The sequence below is a fragment of the Haliotis rubra genome, unplaced genomic scaffold, assembly GCF_003918875.1.
Source record: "Haliotis rubra isolate DU_JTF1 unplaced genomic scaffold, ASM391887v1 Scf376, whole genome shotgun sequence".
In the NCBI taxonomy this organism is placed as follows: domain Eukaryota; kingdom Metazoa; phylum Mollusca; class Gastropoda; order Lepetellida; family Haliotidae; genus Haliotis; species Haliotis rubra.
The window spans coordinates 921,394-934,756 of record NW_025767053.1 but is presented as its reverse complement, the minus strand read 5'-3'; the positions used below and the strand labels follow the sequence as shown (position 1 = coordinate 934,756).

At 41.9% G+C, this 13,363-nt stretch overlaps 1 protein-coding gene across 1 annotated transcript in view; it reads right to left on the bottom strand.

The window, feature by feature from the left end:
- LOC124286125 overlaps positions 1 to 13,363 on the bottom strand; it is a 56,146-nt gene that overhangs the window by 38,703 nt on the left and 4,080 nt on the right. Inside the window, exons 2-5 of the mRNA XM_046722466.1 lie at positions 3,042 to 3,208; positions 2,202 to 2,343; positions 1,505 to 1,837; positions 397 to 554 (exon numbers count right to left, since the gene is read on the bottom strand). Coding sequence (XP_046578422.1) covers positions 397 to 554; positions 1,505 to 1,837; positions 2,202 to 2,343; positions 3,042 to 3,208 — 800 coding nt within the window. The remainder of the gene's footprint in view (positions 1 to 396; positions 555 to 1,504; positions 1,838 to 2,201; positions 2,344 to 3,041; positions 3,209 to 13,363) is intronic.

Here is a 13,363-nt window from a genome sequence, read left to right as displayed (position 1 = left end):
GTTGAGTACAACAGGGGAGTCGAACCCACGTTCCCAGAGTCAGGAACCTAATCGCCAACACACAGAGTCAGTTATCAAACCCGCTCAGTGATCACGGAGCGTCGGGGTAGCCTAGTGGTTAAAGCCTTCACTACTAACGCCGAGGCCCGGGTTCGATTCCCAACATGGGTACAATGTGTGAAGCCCATTTCCGGTGGCCCCTGCCGACATATTGCTGGAATATTGCTAAAAGCGGTGTAAAACTATACTCACTTACTCAGTAATCCCTCTTCCAAATGGATGGAAATCTGACAACTGGCAGTCTAGTTCCTGGACCTGAACCCTGGCCGCACCACTTGACAGCATTACTCGTCCACCTACACTGTTCAGATAAAGCGCGTAGGTGGAGGAACTTACCCTGAGATAGCCCCTCGTGCTCATCTCCTCAAGCACAAGTGTGATGGAGGTTGACCCAGCGTTGATAGTGTATATGCATGAAAGTCGCACCTTTCTGCTGTCCCGGTATTTGGGTGAGGTCATGGAACCTGTGACTGTGTTAAAGTGTCCACCACATCCTTGAGAAGAACCATATACCATATATGTCATCACTGAACTGTGAGACCGCCTCCGTGGTGTAGTGGTTAGAGCGTCCACCCGGAGAGCGAAAGGTCGCAGGTTCGATCCCCGACCGCGTCATACCAAAAGACGTTAAAATATGGTACTTGTTGGTCCCTGTCTGGCGCTCGGCATTAATGGGTACAACAAGGACTGGTCGGCTCGGAGTCAGTATAATGTGTCTGAGTGGGGTATTCATGCTTCACTGCGGCATGGTATCTCAGTGGGCTAACACTATAAAACCAGCTTAAGTCTGGGCTAGTACAAGCAGCCGCACATACACATACACACGCATGCACGTCGTCATATGAGCGAAATATTCTCAAGCACGACGTTAAACCCAATTTCACCTCACCTCACCTCACCTGAACTGTCCTGTGTTAAATCATCAATATCTTATGTAGTTACTCTCTCCTCGGTGACGCCAAAACAGTTGTTCATGTTCTACACATGTGTGTTTTACCTGCTGGAATGGTTTGTTTGGTTAATCAATGTATGATGACACCGGTGAAGATCCGGATTAGAACTGATCTTCATCAACCCATGCTTGTCGTAAGAGGCGACTTATGGGATCGGGTGGTCAGGCTAGCTGACTTGGTTGTCATCGTCTCCCAATTGCGTAGATTGATGCTCATGATGTTGATCACTGGGATATCTTGTCGGTTCTCGATTACTTACAGACCGCCGCCATGTAGCTGGAATATTGCTGAGTGCGGCGTTTAGCAGCCAACGGTCAATACCGCAGCAGGAACTCTGTAATCCTCGTACTTAGTTCGAATCCACTATGCGGCAGCACTGTACTTTTTTCACAAAATTACACGATTTCTAAAACATGTATCATTAAAATACTTAATATGCATTCTTTCTTCACATTTTCGCAAAAGTTGCAGGTGTATTGAAGTATGCTTACCCAGTACAGTCAGCTCCTGCCCACAGTGAGGGATCCTAGCTCCTCTTCCACTCATGGAGCCTCTGTAACACTCGTAACGACCTGCATCTTCCCAAATAATATCGCGAATGACAAACCTAAACAGTCCTGTACCTGATGGTGTTATACTCCCGATGAAGTCTATCCTGGACGCCAACTTCTCACTGGCGGCACTGACGTTGTTGTAGTTAGTGATGTGAAGTATGTATTCTCCCGAACTGTTGTTCCACACAGTGAACTCCCTGATTCCAGGCTGTGGCAGATTCCAGGACAGAGTGGCATAACCTCCGTACCTGGCGTGTTCCGTTATGGTCTCTGAAACACAAAGATTCAATGAAAGATACATTCACTGAGATATACTCTTAACTTTGTCGCCTATTAACCTAATACGTTTAACGTCTTCCTATGCTCGAATACCTTGTGACTATCAAATAAAATCAGTTGAGCTGATTTGTTAACCCTGAGTTTCACACAGTGAAGATGTGCATCGTGGATTTTGTCAGTATAATTTTTCAGACTTTATATTAAACGTGATATACTGTTTGTAAGCACAAGTCGACATAGTCACGACTCAGTCGGTTCCCAACTCGTCTTATAACCTATTTCCACCGACCCCCATTAAACAACACAAAACTTCAAAGAAAAATATAAAAATTACATAATTGGAGACGGAACATACTTGCCCATACAGCCTTAAATCCTTTTCTTGTGCCCCGGTGATTCGTACGAAACTCAACACGATAGAGGACAGCGGACTGGACGATGTAACCTCGTCTGTTTCCTTGTAGACGGCTCAAACGATTTCCAGCAGAATCGTAGACCTGTGGTTCAAAAAGAGATGTCTTCTAATATGGTTACAACATAGAACAGAACCTTCAGTATTTTCTGAAGCCTGAGTCCATTTCTGGTCATGCACACTAAGGTCTGAAGTGGATTTTCAGTCACAATGACATAAATATTTGGCCCAGCTGTTCATCACCTACATATAGTGAACATTTCTACTTACCATATATATATATACATATATATAAACACGTATCTGCCCAACGGTCAACGGCTCACTTGGTGTATATCTAATTAAGTAGAAATATATACTTCAATTGTTGTATGAGAGCGCCGACAATGGTAAACTTCTTGAACATTCGTCATTTTGAAGTACAGCATCAAAGTCGATGCTATCTATACTAACGTGTAAGACCCGTGAAGATCAGAGTTAGAATTGATCTTCAGCAACCCATGCTTGTCGCAAGAGGCGACTAACGGGATCGGGTGGTCTGGCTCGCTGACTGGCTTGACACATGTCACCGTATCCCAATTGCGTAGATCGATGTTCATGCTGTTGTTCCCGAGTTATTCTGGATTGTCTGGTCCAGACTGGATTATTAACAGACCACCGCCATATAGCTGGAATATTGCTGAGTGCGGCGTAGAGCTAAAATCACTCACTCACTAACGTGTAAGTAAAACCTCCAGCTTGCACATTCAGATATTTCCACGGATTGTACAACAACATACATACGTGGACATAATCATTATAGTTCTGTATGTTGAACTCTTCAAACACGAGCGTGATCAACGTTGCTCCTGCATCGACGATGTAAGTGCAGTGAAGTTTGTTGCTGTATCTCTGTGGGTAGTTGGGGGACGTGAAGGCGCCGGTGATGCCCGTGAAGTTCCCACCACATCCTGGGGAAGATAACAAGGACACGTGGTTTATTCACGATATAAAGTGCACGTGAGGTTTAGGGTGACGCGTGACGTGAAGAGAGAGAGAGAGAGAGAGAGAGAGAGAGAGAGAGAGAGAGAGAGAGAGAGAGAGAGAGAGAGAGAGAGAGAGATACACACACAGAGAAAGACACACAGACAGAGACAGAGAGAGACACAGCGAAGACAGAGAAAGAGACCCAGAGAAAGACGCAAAGAGAACAGACAGAGAAAGAGAGCCACACAGGAGAGAGACAGACGGAGACACACACACAGAGAGATACATTCACAGTGAAACACGGAGAGAAGAGAGAGACATAGAAAGAGACACGTGGAGAAAGACAGAGACACACAGAGGAGAGACACATAGAGAGAGATAGAGAGAGGCAGAGAGAGAGACAGAGAGAGAGAGAGTGACACACAGGCACACACACGGACATAGTGAGACACAGAGAGAAGAGACAGAAAGAGACACTCAGAGACGAGACACAGAACAAGACACGGAGAGGGAGACACACAGAGAGACACAGTGAGAAGAGACACGGATAGAGACATATATACAGAGAGAGCCACAGAGAGAGCTACTCAGAGACGAGACACAGAAAAAGACACGGAGGAAGACACAGAGTGACACACAGAGAGAAGAGACACGGATAGAGACAGAGAGAGAGAGAGACACAGAGAGAAAGACAGAGAGAAACACAGAGAGACAAGACACAGAGAGAAACACAGAGAGAACAGAGAGAGAGAGAGAGACAGAGAGAGAGAGAGAGACAGAGAGAGAGAGAGAGAGAGAGAGAGAGAGAGAGAGAGAGAGAGAGAGAGAGAGAGAGAGAGAGAGAGAGAGAGAGAGAGAGAGAGAGAGAGAGAGAGAGAGAGAGAGAGAGAGAGAGAGAGATACACACACAGAGACAGACACACAGACAGAGACAGAGAGAGACACAGCGAAGACAGAGAAAGAGACCCAGAGAAAGACGCAAAGAGAACAGACAGAGAAAGAGAGCCACACAGGAGAGAGACAGACGGAGACACACACACAGAGAGATACATTCACAGTGAAACACAGAGAGAAGAGAGAGACATAGAAAGAGACACGTGGAGAAAGACAGAGACACACAGAGGAGAGACACATAGAGAGAGATAGAGAGAGGCAGAGAGAGAGACAGAGAGAGAGAGTGACACACAGGCACACACACGGACATAGTGAGACACAGAGAGAAGAGACAGAAAGAGACACTCAGAGACGAGACACAGAACAAGACACGGAGAGGGAGACACACAGAGAGACACAGTGAGAAGAGACACGGATAGAGACATATATAGAGAGAGAGCCACAGAGAGAGCTACTCAGAGACGAGACACAGAAAAAGACACGGAGAGGAAGACACACAGAGTGACACACAGAGAGAAGAGACACGGATAGAGACATATATAGAGAGAGAGACACAGAGAGAGCTACTCAGAGACGAGACACAGAAAAAGACACGGAGGAGAAACACAGAGAGACATAGTGAAACACAGAGAGAAGAGACACAGAGAGAAGGGAGAGAGAGAGAGAGAGAGAGAGAGAGAGAGAGAGAGAGAGAGAGAGAGAGAGAGAGAGAGAGAGAGAGAGAGAGAGAGAGAGAGAGAGGGACACTCAGAGACGAGACACGGATAGAGACACACAGAGAGATACAGGTAAAGGGAGAGTAAAACTGCTTAACGCCTCATCAGCAATTTTGCAGCTTTACTCGGTGAGCAGTTTGAAGAGAGAATAGAACGTCTGATACGTATTGCAGAACCAAAATCAACAAAATCATTCTCAGCTAAGTTGTACCAATGCTGTCGTATTGGTTACAGCACCCGCTATGCTTAAAGTGAAACTGGTTTTCATATGAAATGGACAGTATTCAATAGTCAAATGTAATAAACACGTCACAGTTTAAATCTGGACTCACAAAAGTCAAGAAACTCTCCGCACTGTGGGCACTTTCTGACAAGGGATTCGCCCAATTTAACATGCAGTTGTTATGAATATATGCCAAGGATGACAAAATGGACAATGGAATCATGACACAAATTTCAACTCATTTTGACTTAATTCGACTAATTTAGAGCGATGGTAAAAAAAACTGCATTATTTACGGTAACATAGTGCATTGCCGGGAGACCCACATTCACACGATCACTCAACCATACCCATTGCTGGTTGAGCCAAACCATTTTCAACTCTTGTTTTCTTAAAAATGGTTTTCCCGGGCTATAACTATCAGCACACCCCAATCCGACCATCTGTCATTAATTACCTGTCATGAGCTATCAGTTGTATTGAAAGCTCTCGCCTATTGTTTCATTACTTAATTGTTTCACGGATAGGTATGTAGTCACTTCAAATTCACTATATGTGCGTGAATGTCCTCTCCGACGTCCGCGCCCACCTATCAACCTAGCAATCTCGATCCACTTTCTGCTCACTATCAAGATATCTATAACTTCACCTCTCTCTCCAACCACCTGTCTTCTCAGAGGTCCGCGCGCCTCTCTATTCCTTTATTATGTCACACCATCTCTACCTCCCAACAACTACTGTCTCCTCCGAGGTCCGCGCACCTCCAGCCACCACCGACCAAACACATCACACACAAGTATAACAACATAAACAAGTCCACTCTAAAAAAAGTTCAAACTTAAACCATCTATTGCCCCCTGCCTTACACACCTCAACAATCTACTATTAACACAACAACTAAACAACATACAACACACACCTCCCATTACAAGCTACATTCACGACATACCTCCTCCCACCACAGACACCACCCTCGACACCACCCTCAAACAGCTACCTAAAGACACCAACAAAACTAACATCACAAACATCACAAACAACTACATTAAAAACACAAACTACCCCACCCATTACCACATACACACAGACGCATCAATCAACCCAAATAAAGCCACAGGCCTCGGCATACATGTCCAACAAATCCCCCCCCCCATTACCACAAATCTCCACTACACCAACCACACCACAATAAACACTGCAGAACTAACAGCCATCCTCACTGCACTTCATTTAATTCCCTCCCTCCCCCCAAAATAATTTCCTTATCCTCACCGATTCACTCAACTCCATCAAACAACTACACAATATGCACTCCAAATTTCGACCCTACCTCCTCCACAATATAGCAATACAAACCGATTCACTCACACGCTCAAATAAACATATTACATTCTTATGGATACCTTGCCACTCAAACATCACAGGAAATGACACTGCAGACACTGCAGCCAAACTCGCCACAACCCACTTATCACCAAACATCAACTTCCATACATCCAAAACAAAAATCAAACAACTCATTAAAACAAACATGTTATCCACCAACTTCCACCACAACATAAACACAAACAAATCCACTTGGGTCACATCTATCATAAAATCACCAATAAGAAAGATTCCCACATACTCAAATATTAAAAGCATTGACACGGCCATAAAGAGGCTAATTTCAGGCACTACAAATCTAAACTACACTCTATATAAGCAAAACAGACACCCAGATGGCCTATGCACACACTGCAATACACAAGAGGACATAACCCACATACTCACACATTGCCACCTACAACCCCCTCCCCCACCCCCACCCCACAACCAACTTAACCCCTTTTTCTTTCCTTAATAAGCCGCCTTATTTAAGACAAGCAGCTTATCTGCACTCACATCATATGCCCCATATGCTATACACGTCAACAACTACAGTCTCCTCCGAGGTCCGCGCGCCTCCCCCCCCCCCCCCACCCACACACACACACACACACACACGCACATCTCAAGCACCAACCATAACAAACTCCACGGTCAAGGCCGCCCACAGCTCCTCAGTCAAGGCCACTCAACCAAGCTTACTACTGCCTCTCAATTACTACACACGCTCAGCCTGCCTTGCCCCCTGCAATGCCCCCATACCACCCCCACACCCCTTTAACCCCTTTTTCTTTCTTTACCCATTATTTAATTATAAACAGCTTAACTGTTTCCAAAACAAGCTCCCACTATTCTATACAATTCGCTCCCCCCACCCCAAACCAACCCCTTTATATCTATCAGTTTAGTTCTGTTTCTCATCTCTTCTCATCTAATTAAATCAAACTACATTATTTTTTCTTTTCCCTTCATAATCACGGCTTTTTATTTATTATCATGTTTGTGGCCGTTTTCATTCAAAATTCACTTAACTTAACACTCCATGATTTACATTTTTGGGGTATGGTGGTTTATCCCTTATTATAAACATATTAATTATTACTTTAGCTCCCACCTACCCCGTCGGCGACATTGGCTACAGCCAGAAGCCGACGTTAAACTCATAATCATCATCATATGTAGTCACTAGGCACTTTAAACATTAGAAGTAATGCCATGGAACAAGTTATCTAACTACAGTATGACGTGATATTGTATAGGAGATGATTTGAGAATACAGAAGCAATGAAAAAGCATCGTTTTTTACCACCAAGGGCATAACACTGGCGACCCAGTTCAGGATCGAGTGATGACTGAAAATATTGTCAAAAATGCCGATTCGCAACAATCTGCGAATGATCCAGAGTTCTATCATTTTTATGTGATATGGCTTCACAGGTGAGGTGAAATTGGGTTTAACGTCGTGCTTGAGAATATTTCGCTCATATGACGACGTGTATGGCTTCACAGAACAACACAAAGGTACTACCTTGTGTTGGAAACTGTATCTGACATACTGCTTCAATGATACAGTGATTCCTGTACAGTACAGTAGCTTATTTATTAATTTGTTAACGTACAACATGCGAAATAACTCAGTGCAATTGGAAATGTGGATCGTCAATGGTATGCGTGTACACACAGATAATATCAAAACATACACGTCGGAACAGTCAAAATTAAGAAATTGTTGAATATGAAATATTACTTTTCATTTGTAATTCTTGTAACATAAACAGTATTGTGAGAGCTTTAACTGTATTGAAATATGTCTTGTCAATCCGATTGACATTCGACAATAACCACTTCCAAATAAAATAAATAGTCTATGCTGCTTCAGAACAAATAAAGGTCAATTAGGGAGCCCCAACTGGGTAATTAAGGAAAGAAGTCAATACACTGTCACTTCCTGCCCAGGACGTCACACGTCACCACTCAGGAGCCGTAGGCCTTGTCAAACCTTCTCACAAAGGATAAAAAACCCGTCAAAACTGTGTTTTTATTCTACGTGACACTGGTATGTCGTCATAGTATTCATTGTTGAATAAATTCTATCGTGGGCAACCCCACACTTCCGAGGTGTACCTACCCAGGTTCGCACGTTTCGTTTTAATATTTTGTGATCATTTTTTTGTAATTCCCGTTTGCCCGTCACGGCTTTTCTTCGCCCGAGGTTTTAGGAAGTACCCCCCACGTCCCACAAACCCCTATTTAAATAGAAAAATGAAGCAATTCCACATAAATAAACATGCAAGGTACACACAATATGGCAATGATAACACTGAGAGCATTCTGATTTATCGAGCAGAGTAAGATTGGCACTATTTTGCTGGTTCTGCCACTTTAGCACTCTACCTTTTTACCTGAGGCGTGCAGATTCTTGGTACTTTTCAGTATTTCATTTATTTGTTTAGATTGGTTATTTTGGTGTTTTAACGGCTGGGGCCCGCTGATTGAGTCTATTATAATAATTGTATTTTTATTGTGTTGTTTAACGAGCTGGACATTAATGGGATGAACTGATAGTAATGAAAACTTATAAGAAGATATTGTACCTCAACATACAAACCTACCCCGATAGCTCTTATCGTCACTCATGTCAATCCAGTGTGACTGTTGCAGTACTCCTGTACACCCTGTATATATAAGCAAGTTGTTTTTTATTTAGGATTTATTATTGCTAAACACACATTTAACCGAGATGAAGAAGGGGGTCTCCAATTGCCTGATCGCTGCTTTAAACACCTGCAAATTTATTCCATGTATGTTTTGCTCTCATAAGTTAGACATCCCATTTGTCAGACACGCCAATTATCAGACAACTTTGGATCAATCAGGAGTGACTGTGATTACAACCTAGTTTTACCCACTGACGTAATAGACCTATCCCATAGACTAACGAGATGTTTTCATATTAGTGGTTAGTGGTATATTTTAACACTAATTATGAGTTTGTTACTTTTTGTGCATAAATACTTTGATCAGAATACTAATGTTTATTGACTTCGGCTTCTCACAGTTTGTGTTCATAATGCTCAGTTTAATCAAATCAGGAGCATGACTTCTCCCACTTAGTGTTCATAATGTTCACTTTGATCAAAACAGGATTATAGATTTCCCATGTAATTAATTGAGTTACTCCCAGAGGAACAGAGGTTACGACGCGCTGTTGGGCTTCCTCTGCTCCCCCTATGAATAACTGACAAGAAACTTGAAACCATGATCGAGTAAACAGTTAAAACATAAACTCAATGAAGCTGCAAGTTTGCACCTAAACAATTTAAAAAATCAAAACAACACAAATATTTAATAAGAATAAATAACCATCACTAAACTATCGATAGTCACACATACTATCGATGCATCGATAGTTTTTCATTTCTACCATCGATCAATTGCTTTCGGAATAATTGCAATTCATTACAACCCTATTGATTATATCGCTAAATATATTCTTATGCTCATAACTTTGGATCAATCAATTACCCAATAAAGGTAACAGTGCAGTGTACATGAGTGCAACCAACCATAGCTTTTGTTGATATAACGTGTCTGACAAATGGGACGTCTAACTGGTCGGAGGACACCAGAGAGTAAGTTGCATGCACTATTTTTAATATTGCCCTTGTGGATTTTCATTATGATTTGCACACATTATGTTTTGCACACATTAAACATCACTATCTATGTAAATGTATTATTGTTATGGAGCGGCATTGACATGCATGTTTATGCTTGTTTGCCAATCCCGTCATGATAACTTGAAGAAAACATGTTTAAACTATACATTGAAATATCCATAGTATTAATATGTAGTCTTTACATTAGGCAATGAGGAATACACAATATATTCAAGATTGAGTTTGCTTTTACCTTTGTATCTTTTAAGAAATTGTCAATATTTTTGCTACAGCCGAAAAGATTTACCTTGACTTCGTTATGTACAGGTCCGTGGTTGTGGTCTCTTGGTATTTTAGAAACTATGTCGTTAAGACAGTTGAGAGTGTTGATCTGTATGCAGTCTTTGTGCATGCATTCTCCCCTTTTCCTCTTTTTCACTATGAACATATAACCATTTACACAAAGGTATCTTCCACCACGAAATGTAGGGAAAACTTTGAAGTCTAATTGTGCATTTGCCATAACTGGCAAATTCACTCACATTCTGGTACACGTGTCTTATTTCGTTTCCTGAGTGAGCTGAGTTAACACATTCTACATTTGGTAGAAAGCTAGTGTCCTATTCCCTTAAAACAACACCGTCGTCACAACATCAAACATCCAAGGATTTTTACCTCGACCCAAAGGTCTAACTTACGGGACTACCCAGTAGACATCACTTGCTTGATAACGGTTTTAGCAGCTACGCCGAAACAGGGTGTCCCCAGTTTGCCAGCAGATATTGCTTAAAGGTTTCAGGTCACTGAACCATGCTAATCTCTTGAAACAACAGGTGATACACTTTTAAGTTACCCCTGAGCTGGTGAACACAGTTCACCTGAACTGACACTAATACGAGTGAGTGATTAAATTAATGATTGATGTTATGTTTAAACTCAACACATCACTTATCTTGTTGACATATCAATTTGTTAAAGGTCACATGCAACCAAAAAATCAAACATAATTAAAACACAATTATCACTTCTTCATGACATATAATATGCATTGCTGATTATGAAAAAACAAATAAACAAAATTATAAGCGTATAATCGCAAATCAAAAGTGCAATATTTTGTACTTGGGTTTACCTCCCTCGAAACGAAGCAGCCGGGATACCGAACCCAGTCAGAGCGGGTGGGTGTGCACTCAAGTGTAACGGCTGGTTCATTAGCAGATGCCGCCTTCACGGCTCATTGTGTGTGTATATATAGAGATGTTGGGTTTTGTAAATACATGCTCATTTTTTGTGTATAACATTTTGCAATCAACAGACATCATAACATGTCATGTGTTCAAGTATCACACCTGCCTGTCTGTGTAATTACATAATGTGACAGAGACCGAACTCGGGCCATAAATCAATGCGTTTTGTTTATGGTGTATAGCCTGATTGGTGTTAAGTTCAAATTGCATGTGGTCAGTGATCGCAGTTGTGTATTGAATATTGTCATTAGCAGACAGGCAGGCAGACACACAGGTGTCGTTAACAAAACATTGAGTTTTGTCTGTGACAGCGACATATCTATATCACAGTTAAATAATGACATTGCTTTTAAGTATCGAACTGAGAAAGTGACTCGGTAAGAAGAACGTGTGGTGAAATAGACAAATGAAATTATATAAACAGTTTATTTACTGTCATAACATATAAAAAGCTCGCGCCTGTGAGATATCAACAAAACATTATGAAAATAGCTCACACCAAAGCCTTCACCGAGTATTCACCAGACAGCCCGCTTCCAAGTTGCGTGAAACCTATTTCACTGCGCACGTGCTATGAGCGCAGCCCAGCTGTTGAAACCCGTATTCCCCAGAAAAGTCTGGGGAAAATTAGTGAAACGTTTGAACTCCGATTTCGCGCGTTTTTTTTTTCATCGCGTTATTTTTCAACTTTATAAGTTGAATTTGCATTTTTGACGCTTTGTTTCGGTAAGTCCATACCGAAAGGTATCAGAATCTGCAAAGTTGTGTTTTACGTTGCATGTGACCTTTAAGGTCACAACAGAACTACATAGAAATAAGATTGATGCAGTTGCAGGGTGGTGGTTGTGTGAGACCTAAGAAAAACAAATATCGCCAGCTTGAAGAACGGCTAGGGTAGACTGCTGCAAGATGGTGTCGAGACTCTACTTGCTTACGGTGTGTCTCACCTTGTGGGACTATGAATAATGATGTATGCTTGTGATATTGTGTATAATGTGATATTTTGTAATAATGTATGTTTGTAGCATGATGGTAGTGCTAATATTGCCTAATGGTTGTATTTCATAATACTGTTGATGAGATTGATGATGATGATGATAATATGTATGTTGGAATACATGAATGAAGTCACAGCGTCAATTTTATGGGCAGCCAAAATACCCTGGACCATATTACACACGGAACAACATGCCCTGCACGCTCATTCATGTGTGTCCTCTTATCCCAGGTAACCCACTGCTGCCTGCTGGGGGTACACCGCCGAAACGCCGCTTACATTATAATAAAGAAGTTGTATAACCATATAACTTCCTCCGCTGTTCAAATTAGCATAGTCTCAACAGATATTGCATTGTCATACGAATTCATAAGAGATTTTCAAGTTATTGTGTTGTCATCCACATGTTGATTTACCTGGTTTCTTCCTCATTTCCAATTTCATCATTCTGAGTTTCACCTCAGTTGAGTATTTCAGTGCAGCTCGCAAAGACGAGGTCACGGAGCGGAACGATGACGTTTAGTGTATCTCCGCGTTCAGTTACGTAATTTCCGCAAAGCGCCTGCGACAACTTGCGCCGACAAAGTGGCTGTGTCCGTTGGTCTTGTGTATTGGAGTTAAACAGCCACGACTTTCAAGTGTATTTTGCTTTCAATATATACAATCCATTGATCACACCGGGCTAGGTGTGAGATATACATGTGCTGGTGAGGGTGTGTTTTTTAAACAGCAACATATCGCACATTCTAAGGGAATCGCAAATTGATTGTTTTATAAGGTGTCGAAATGGTGTTAAGTTCTCTTTCGTGCATTAAATTATTTGTCATGCTAAATTGGTGTGTATATATGTGTGATTGAACAACCCTGTTTACTGAGATAGGAATAGGAACTTTGACCCTTCTCAAGACGTGCACTCGAAAACCTTGTTTGGCAAGATGTGCCTTTCAATTTTGCTATTGTGTGCATGTTCATATTGTATTTCAATTTTGAACATATGGTTTAAACATATTTATATTCTCAGAGAATCTGGTTTGG